This window comes from Hippoglossus hippoglossus, chromosome 18, assembly GCF_009819705.1.
Source record: "Hippoglossus hippoglossus isolate fHipHip1 chromosome 18, fHipHip1.pri, whole genome shotgun sequence".
Lineage (NCBI taxonomy): Eukaryota > Metazoa > Chordata > Actinopteri > Pleuronectiformes > Pleuronectidae > Hippoglossus > Hippoglossus hippoglossus.
In genome coordinates, this window is record NC_047168.1 from 1,872,953 (window position 1) to 1,882,557 (window position 9,605).

General features: G+C 41.7%; 2 protein-coding genes across 3 annotated transcripts in view; one reads left to right on the forward strand and one right to left on the reverse strand.

Moving 5' to 3' along the window:
• The window catches only part of focad (focadhesin), a 45,670-nt gene extending 43,499 nt beyond the window's left edge, over positions 1-2,171 (forward strand). The window contains exons 42-44 of the mRNA XM_034615081.1: positions 315-566; positions 712-787; positions 1,847-2,171. Coding sequence (XP_034470972.1) covers positions 315-566; positions 712-787; positions 1,847-1,920 — 402 coding nt within the window. The 3' untranslated portion in view covers positions 1,921-2,171. The remainder of the gene's footprint in view (positions 1-314; positions 567-711; positions 788-1,846) is intronic.
• hacd4 (3-hydroxyacyl-CoA dehydratase 4) lies at positions 1,512-7,327 on the reverse strand. 2 transcript variants are annotated; one of them, XM_034615193.1, is made up of 7 exons: positions 7,087-7,327; positions 5,695-5,801; positions 4,938-5,065; positions 4,733-4,842; positions 3,885-3,991; positions 3,384-3,488; positions 1,512-2,417 (listed from the first exon to the last, which is right to left on the reverse strand). In XM_034615193.1, coding segments are annotated over exons 1-7 (642 nt in total). In that variant the 5' UTR covers positions 7,089-7,327; the 3' UTR covers positions 1,512-2,334. The 2 variants fall into 2 exon arrangements, with proteins under 2 accessions (XP_034471084.1, XP_034471085.1); XM_034615194.1 differs by having other exon boundaries at positions 7,083-7,327.
• Positions 7,328-9,605: the final 2,278 nt, after the last annotated feature.

Genomic DNA, 9,605 nt, shown 5'->3' on the forward strand with positions numbered 1-9,605 from the left:
GTCGTCATGGCATCACTGTGAAGTCAAATAATGACGTCATATTGTGAAGCAATGCATTTAATTTCCCAACCTATATAATTAGAGACATGCTTCCTACAGCTTATTTATTTTATGGTATGAATTTTATCATCATGCAATGGCATTATAGAAACAATTAGCATTGCCTAATGGGGGTACAGAGCGTGCAGGGTTTTATCTCTTTATAACCCTGAAAGAGAGTAAAGACAGCTGGAACTTAACCGTTATTTTTAAAATGATGATAATGAACACATCACGGACAATTCACTCAATAGATTCCCCTTATTTTTCCGCAGGCCACAGACTTCCTGTTCCAGGTCTTCGCTGCTGCTGTAGTTTCCTGGGGTGACCACTTCATGCCCCTCCTGCTCGGCATCAGGGCCCAGTGGTTCCCGTGGCAACCGGGCTCCAAGCCCCGAGCTCTGCACCATAGTCTGTACGGACAGGAGTCGCTCGCTGACCACGCCCTGCCACAGTGCCTGCTGGGAGTGGCCCACAGCTTGAGTCTGCTTCTGGACAAAGAGCCTTGGAGCACCCAGACACAAAAGGTTAGTGTTTCCGCAGACCGGCACACAGTGTCATGGCTGATCAGATGGTTTGATTCGTATCATTTCAGTTTTGGGATAGTTTTTCTGTGTTTGACAAGACAATGGCAGGATGTAACTTGTCTGTTTGCTTCTGTGTGTGTCCCAGTTCATAGACTGGCTTCTCAGCATCACAGAATGTCCTGAGCAGAGTCTGTCGACGGAAACCATCAACACAGCCAAAGGTGAGAAATACAGACGTTAACAGCCCAAACACAGACAGTGCACACCGTAGGGGATCTCATTTGTAATGGACAACAGGGACTTAAGGGACTCCATGGCAAAGGTGCTGTTACTGATCATTATGTGGTTTTCAGTTTTGATATTGTGGCCACAAACAAATCAATTCATGGGCTCTGAGAGGCATAAGAATGTTTTCGATTAATTGTGGAATGGCAGACTTGGTCAGTAAAGTGACTATTTGATGAAATGATGTGACTATTTCATTTAAGGTGCAGTCTTAAATGCAACGATGGTCTAATTTCTGCGTTGATTAGACAAATATACATGAAGACATCCTGTGGAGTTTTTCACTAGTTGTTCGATTGTGGAGCAAAGTGTTGATGAGCATGTCTCAGGTTTATTTGTGTGACACATGAGGACACATGTTACAATGCTGCCTGATGCTGTTGATACTGGCTAACTGTAGTCCAAAAGCATTCACCCCCCCCAGTGTTTTGTCAAAGAAAAAATGTATGAAAAATATTCATTGACAACCTGTTTCAACAACAGAAACCCAATATTAAGTTAAAAACAAATCCAAACTAATTTTAAAATGTGGAAAATGCTCAAATGGACTAACTACTCATGGAAAGTCTTATTCAGCATCTGCAGGAATCTCACATTGTATCTCACGATTCAAAGTACACATGAAAGATGGCGACGGCTGCAACCTGAGAAAGCTTCAAATTCATGAATAAAATCAAGTTTTAATTGAACAAAAACATGTTAATGTTGACTCAAACTAACAATAACCGATTGACATCAAACAAATGCAGTCACCATGTTGGTTAGGCCTTCAGGATACACAGTGGTTCATTGGGATGAGAAATGTAAACTTAGACATTTAGCTTTGTTATGGTACAAAATCTAGAGAGAATGTGAAACACACGCTGCACCTTCCTGTTAAAGTTACATCATACATTCAAAAGAGTAAGAAACACATTGTTCGGCAGGGACAGAAAAAGTAATTGTTTGATTATAAGAGTGGTTTATCAGGCGGCCCTTGTGTGTTGTGGTTTCAGCTGCCCTGTTGGCCCTGAAGTCCTCCGCTGAGTTCAAGAAGAAAACCGTGTGGACCCGAGCGTACGGCTGGTAGCCTCGGAGGAGCCACAATATCCTACGAGGAGCTCTAACGCCGAGGCTGCATCTCTCCTCCCTGAGCTTGTTGGACATGGATACAGTAACGGCCTTGAAGGCTTTGAGGCTCAGTGCAGCTCCGCACTTTGAGCTCGGATAGAAACTGTGCTGCCACTGGAGCTCGGCTTCGGTCCCACGTGAGAACAATGTCGAGAGGAATGGGCTCTGTCAAACAACATTTCTATTAAAAGCGTAACTGAACATATTTTATTTGGTGGTTTCTACATCTTTTAACAATTTCTAACAAATCAAACTCAAAAAAAAGGAACAGACTTAGATTTTTCAAGTCCTCGTTATCCTCTGAACTTCAGAAGTCTCTGGGAGTCTGAATTTGTCCTTTAGCCTTTTCAGTTCTTCAACGTTCTTCAATGCGTCATCTCCTTTTCTTCTTACTGCTCCATTTTTCCAGTTGGTGTTTTCTCTCCTTCAGCAGCTGCCAGACTGATATGCTGGCTCCTGAAAAGACAACACCGCTGTCACAAAGTTGGCAAAAACTAAACCGTGTCTCTAATGTAAAGCTGTGTCTATGGCACAGATCTACCAGCTATAAATACATGGCCATTGCAGAACTGTCCTTGCAAATATACTTTATGTTTATTAAGTATAAACAGAATAACAGTTGTAGTTAGACTTAATAATGCGAGATGGTAGGTTTGCCTCCAAATGTGCTGGTCGTAAATTGTTAGGTAGTCACTCGTCTTCAGTTGAGACGATAAGCAACAGGGGACTTTCATTTCTGCCTTTGTCAGGATGTGGTCAGTCCGGAAACAATGTCATGGCATTCGTACACTGTTGCGAGGACGTTTCAGTGTGAACCAAAGAGTTGGATTAACCAATGACCACTAGTGTGGGTGTGTTACATGTTGGGACTATTTTTTTGTCAAACAAGAATGTATCCATCCACCCGGTAGTTATTCAAGTTTAGGCAGCAAAACTACTTGGTAGGTGTTAAGGGTTAACAATGGATGTACAGGATTTTTAAAAAATGCATTGGCAGCTCATAATGGAACAGTTTATCACTAAAATAAGTTATATGTTTTATAATATATTCGCATTAGGGGTATTATATATTTTTGAGGTCTTGAGGTGTTTATTAGAAGCCAATTTCATCGTACTGTACATGTTAATGTTTGTGCAGTATCTAAATATGTCACTAGATGGCCGAAGCATTTAGAGGATTCTTTAGCTATTCCAGGCTGAACAGCAGGTTTGTCACTGACCCATCAGTAACGCATAAAAGTGTTCGATTAAAGCAGAAAAAAGAGCCCACAGAATCCATCCCACGATAGCCAAAGAAACCAAATATGTATCTACTGTCTGCACAACTAATCCCATTGTGATATTTTGCACGATAATTAGGGTTGCTCCTTTTAAAATCCTGTCTGGTTGTGTTAAAATCCATTATCACATCCTATATCTTACCAAGAGTGAGAACAAGCAGGTACAGCAGCAGGAAGAAGGGGTGGTGAATGTACGAGTTCAGTGCCGTTGGCTCAATGTACGGCAGCGCCTGGTACATGGTGACACCTGAAGAGGGTAAAACAAGTGGTTATTTTAAATGCAACGTACTGTTCGGTCATGTCCGGAGGCCCCATAAGGACTATTCCTATTGTGACTTGGCTGACAGTTCCAGTGATGGCTGATTATCTGTTTGTCCTGAGTGTCACGAGATTGTGTTTGTTTGCAGCGAACAGCAGTGCTCTCTCAAACGCACTCGACTGGAGTGAGCTTTCCTCACACACTTCCTGGCATTTTATCATCGACTCTGCGCTTGCCAACTCATTTCCTGTACGACGCACCACTGTCCTTGCACAACACCAGTCTGTGACGCATTCAAATGAACTGAAGCTTGTGTTGTCGAGAATTTGAGATGCCGAATGTGTCGGTGTTTCAGGGAACAATTGGCGAGACCAATCACGTCACCTTCTGTAGCGACTGACAGGATGTACAGGGGGATCCAGAGTGTGTAGCGGGTCCACAGCATGGCGACTGAGCGTTTATCCATGACTCGCAGCAGCTCGTGTGGGTATCTGTCATCAAACAGCACACATCAACATTTTTACTAAGGTCATGAAAGGCCATAGTATTATTCTGTACAGTAACTGCCAGTAAGGAAACATGCAAAACATTTTTAAACCGATTTTAACATTTTACTCTTGATGTGTGACAGGACTGTTTCAACTTTACACTTGGCGATGCTTTGTTATTTCAATGAAACTCTTCCTCCGGCTGCATATTTTACATGACCTGCGCAACCAGTTTATTTACAGACTTTTAACAAACTTGCAACAGGGGAAGTTTTACACTCAATGGCCTAGTTGATTAGAAAATGTCAGAGGAGTATCGCAGCAGCAGAGAGCAGCTGGTAAACACTGTAGAGCATTTAACCACTAAATATATATTTCCCAGGAGTTGGTGGAGAACAAAGATGGAGCTATAAGGAAATGCTGCTGGCCCTGCGAAATATAATGGCATGTCCCAAAAATGTTCTTTAGTCAATACAATTTTTAGTAAGATACTCAATTCACTGCTCAAATATTATCACTAACCGGAACTCAAATTTTACTCATAAATGGAAATCCCACATGACATCATCCATCATTTTTGAGCATCTTTGCTGTAAATTAAAAAGTATGCGTAATAAATGAAAAGTCCAGTGGGAGAGCAGCTGGTGTGCCTACATTCTTGACAGTGCCAGTTGTCCACCTGTCATAGAAATCACAGACAGAATGGGTGAAGTGAAATGCAGAGACCAGATGTGATGCGCCTACCGCAGGAGGTCCAAGCTGTTCCACAACACGAACTGGAAACACACGACCGGTTTACTCTGGACCTCCTCCAGCATGACGAGCAGGATCAGCAGAAGGTTCTTCTCCATTACCTGAAACGGGCAAATGGGGAGCACAGCTCTTTCAAATACATTTTTCAACACCATTAATAATGAGATTCCGTCATGGATGAGCTGTGATGACACACGTGGATGAAACGAGGAAGGAGTCTGGCTTTCTCAATCCCATCCGCGATGTGGAAGAGCTCGAGGTTGGAGAGCAGCTGGCACAGACTCATCACGAAGCCAACAGAGTAGAAGGTGTCAGCTAAAGCATCTGTAAAGTTAAAAAAACATGTTTTTTCATCCCTTTAATGAGAGCTATCCCTGCTATCCCTCTACTCACCACTATGTCGATGGAGGGGTTGGGTGTTTGAGTCCACAAAACACTTTTGGAGTTTCAGGGCTAAACATTGTTCCAGCCAAATCCAATACAATTGAAGTAAATAGCGACCAGTTCTTCAAACATGCCTCCATACTGATCCTGTGGTGTCATCCAAGTGTCCGTAAGTGTCCATAAGCCATAATTCAACACAAAAAGGTCATTTACACCGTGTCTTTAGCCTAAATGTCTGCCGATAACCTCCTAGTTACTACAGTAACTGCAGCTATCGCAACTTCTCATGAGTCGGTGGCTTATGGACACTTGGATGACACCACAGGAGCAGTATGAAGGCATTTAATGTTTTGTTTCTGTAGTTTCTTACGTCTAAAGAAGTGGTCACCATTTACTTCGGCTCCAGCGCTGTCTAGCCCTGAAACTCCAAAAGTGTTTTGTGCACTCAAACACTTCACCCACCCCTCCATCGCCATAGCTGTAAGTAGATAATCAGTGAATTTAAACTATCCCCTTAAGACCGATCCTAGTTTAGCGAGCGCGTCTTGTTCCGTTGAGACGAAGCTCACCTTTACCAAACATGAGGTACCTGACTATGGTATTAGCCAGTATCCATGTGTGTCCACAGAACTGGAACAGGTTATATGAGAAAATGTAGACGAGCCTTAAGCTCAGCCTGAAAGGTGAAAAAAAAAAAGGGCACAAATTAGTTCATCTGTTTTTTGTGAATTGGGTCTTTTGCAATGTGGACATTACACTGTATTATGACTGGATTCATTACATTATATGTTTATCGAGTTAGCCCTCTTCCTTTTAATGACATATGTTTACTGGACAACACTGATTCACTTGGAACAGAACATTGTCATCATACATCATTGACCTGAAACTATTCTGAGCCCATTTAAATTACATAGAAAATACAGTTGCCCAAGTACTGTAAGTATGTATTTAAGGTACTTATCATTTTCGATTTCTGCATTCACTGCTTACGTAAAGCAGGAATTATAAATTTTGTGTCAACTTGGGGCAGCAGAGCAAAATCTGATGAAAAGTGGTTGCCACATCACCAATCACAAGCCTCTTCATTCATTTTGAGTCAAGATTGTCTAATGGAACTGCAGCATTCACTCTCCTCTGAGCTCTGTTTGGGTCTCCACCACAGTTCCAGTATCTTCAGCTGCTAAATGCTCCACTGTGCTCTCTGGCTTCTCTCTCTCACTGTCTGCTGTTTAGCCCTTTAACAGACACTGAAGATTAGGTGATCAAAAGGGGGTGGGACTGACGGAGAGCAGTGACGTTGCAAGACATCAAATCAAAGCAATGAGATAAAAGAGGCTAAACAAACTGCAGAGCTGGTGATAATTCTCTGAGGGTTTATCATTGGTTCATATAACAGATTGCATCCAGTGTTGATAGTGCAGCTTTAATTACATTTGAATTTCTTGTATTTCAATAAAAATGTTGTCCACGAAAGGTACAGTTTATGTCTTATTCCTCAAGGAAAAAGGTATATACGTGTACATACTGTATAAAGAAATAAGGTGATAAAGTTCCAAAGTAGTTTACTTCATAATACTGGAATACAACTATAAGTCTGAAGGCTTATACTGTACATCTAAAAATAAGCATTTGAAGAGATTGCTTTCTTACAACACAATACATTTTATAGTACACACTCCGATACATCAGCAAAGACAGAAGTTCAAGATGCAACATTTTAGATTTTCACCACAGACTGCAGAAATCTGTTTTAGTTTTTGAAGGGAAAATACCCTGGGTATTTTCAAATCATGGTGCTTTTGTCTTGTGAGCTTATCTACAGGGATTTAGTGGTTACGGACTGGAAAGCTGACTAACCCGTCAGATCTCAACACGCCCTGGAACTACAGAACATTCCTTCTACCACTGTGAACTCCCATTTTTGAACACTCACGTATTTAAGTTACATACTCACGTACATTCTCCCTCTAAGATCCCTTCTTTAAAGGTAAGCAGGAGCAGCTCTGGATTTCTGCCTGAGTTTGAGGAGATTCATTTTTCCAGTTGAAGTGTGTGGCTCCGTGCAGCAGTTTCCCCTCAGCAAACCCAGACCTGCCCCTTTCTTCATTCTCCTTCACAACTGGAGGCAGAAGAAATGCTGCAATATCTCCGTTTGGCAGCGTTTCCTCAGGCTGAATGTAACAGCCCCCTTTGAGAAAACTATGAGCTGTGTGTTTGCCAAGAGCACACAGGTCAGAGGGAGGAGAGAGAGGCAGCAGCAGGAGGAAGACACACACGCACGCACACACGCACACACACACTCAAATTACATGTCTACCAGGTCCGTATTAACAGCAGAAACAAGGGATACCCTTTCGTGCCCACCAGTAGAATTCCAACAACACCACCAAAATCTGAAAACCCGCAAAATTCAAGTCCAATTTATGGTAAAAGTGAAACACAAAGAAGGGAATGTTATTGACAACATACCAGTGATGCAAATGTGCAGACACCAAATTAACTCCAGTTAATCACAGAAAAATGACTCAATAAACCGTTTAAATATATTGTAGCGATCGGTCGCTCTGATTGGACAGCATGGGTGCAAAGGTTCCTACTTGGTTTGAGCCATTTTCACGTCTGTGTGTTCAGGATAGTTTAAGTTCCGTTTATGTTTCCTGGTAAATGGAGCCACCATGACTGTGGGGTGTAGTGACTGGGATCGGTGCCAGTAGCTGTTCCTTGTTACAAGTAAAACATGCTCTGATAAAACGTTCAATTACATTATACTCTATGTTACCATTATGCAAAGTATTGCTTGAGGGTTGATAACTAAATTCAATTCTTACTTATTGTATGTGTTTACATAGAGACCATCACGATAGAATGTGGATTGTGGAAGGTGTTCCTCAGAGGATTACAGAATATTAATAATCTCTTTTCATCAATCCCATGAAAACACTGTTTTCACAAATAACATTTTTCTCTTTTTTTTATATATAAAACGTGTTGTCACGTGTTGACTTAATATATCAAATCATCAAGTGTACATATTTATTCATCGGCTCATTGGGTGTTTCTATGGATACAAATCTGTGTTCAGTCTTCACAGTTACAGGTGTAGTAATAGTATGCAGTGTCCTCTAGTGGTGGTAAGATGTAATTCATCCTGCAGAGATCTGTGATACAAACTCCACTGAAGCAGATTTAATAATGAGAATGAATAATTCAATCATAAAAAAATCTTTTATTGAATAGTTTTTTCAAATCGGATGCTTCAGTGCCCTTCATGTCTGCTCACGGCAGCTGAAAACATACTGTAACACTAGAACTCCAGTCTGAAACCCAACACATGTACTTACGTGTGCATTCAGTGTCACAGTATGCCTCGGTGTGACGGTCTGGAAAAGTGACCAGGGTCAAAGGGCAGGGACGGTGGAGGCCAGGCCAGAGAGGAGGGCTGTTACATAACTGCTGAGGTTACCAATGAGGATGACTCTTCAGCTAAAATAATAAAAAATATAAAATCTTAGAAGATAAGATGAAAGTGTCTATAAGTTACTACTCCTGCGGTGTCATCCAAGTGTCCGTAAGCCCTGACATTCAAATTTGACTCAAACCGGCGTCATGAATTTGAATCGAATTTGAATGTCGGGGCTTATGGCCACGTTGCCAGATTGGAAATGTTGAAGTATCGTTTTAGAATCTTCAAATTACAGTATTTTGATGTATGTCAATACCGATGTTTCGAAGCTGTGTCGAGATTCCGAAGGGATTTTGAGTACAGAAATTATCCTTCTCCGGACACAAGACTCTTATTTTGAAACACGATATAGATCGGACTTGTTTTGGATTCAGCTACAACACTGTTAACCCCTGTTGACTCAAACACTTCACCCACCCCTCCATCGGCAAAGTGGTGAGTAGACAATGAGTGAATTTTCATTTTTGGGTGAACTATCCCTTTAAAGCGACAATGAATTCAGGCCTTGTAGCTATGATGACTAAGCTGACAAATAGCCAATTCGAACAGGCCTGAGTCTCCAGTTTAAAAGAAGGAATCGAGAGGATGTAACCTGTTATCCTCTGCCCCCTCTCTTTTTGCTGATTAAATGCCAGTGACAGATGGGAAACAGATTAGTCTGCTTCTCAGTTCTCCAGGCCAAGGCTAGTTGTGAGCACTATCATATCCATCCTGAAATTACAGATGGTTTTCTGTATCATATGCTTGGCTGCACTCAAGAACCCTGCACTAGAGATCATGGTGAGTATGACCTTTCAGGCAAGACTGCAGAGTCAGAGTCTTAAAAAGCTGCGTGATGGAATTCTAGTCACGGCCTCTCTTTAGAAAAAAGCCATCATAAATTTGTAACACACACACACACACACACACACACACACACACACACACACATTAATATTCTGTTGCCAAGCTACCCAAGTCAACTCTCAACCACATCTCATGGTATTCATCCACTCTTGGAGTTGGCTCAGTTGT

Excerpts from the sequence above, each read along its gene's own strand:
- hacd4 (XM_034615193.1), bottom strand. Across the intron at positions 5,066-5,694 it reads GTACCTCATGTTTGGTAAAG|ATGCTTTAGCTGACACCTTC; the intron begins GTGAGCTTCGTC and ends TTAACTTTACAG. Across the intron at positions 3,992-4,732 it reads AACAGCTTGGACCTCCTGCG|ATACCCACACGAGCTGCTGC; the intron begins GTAGGCGCATCA and ends GTTTGATGACAG.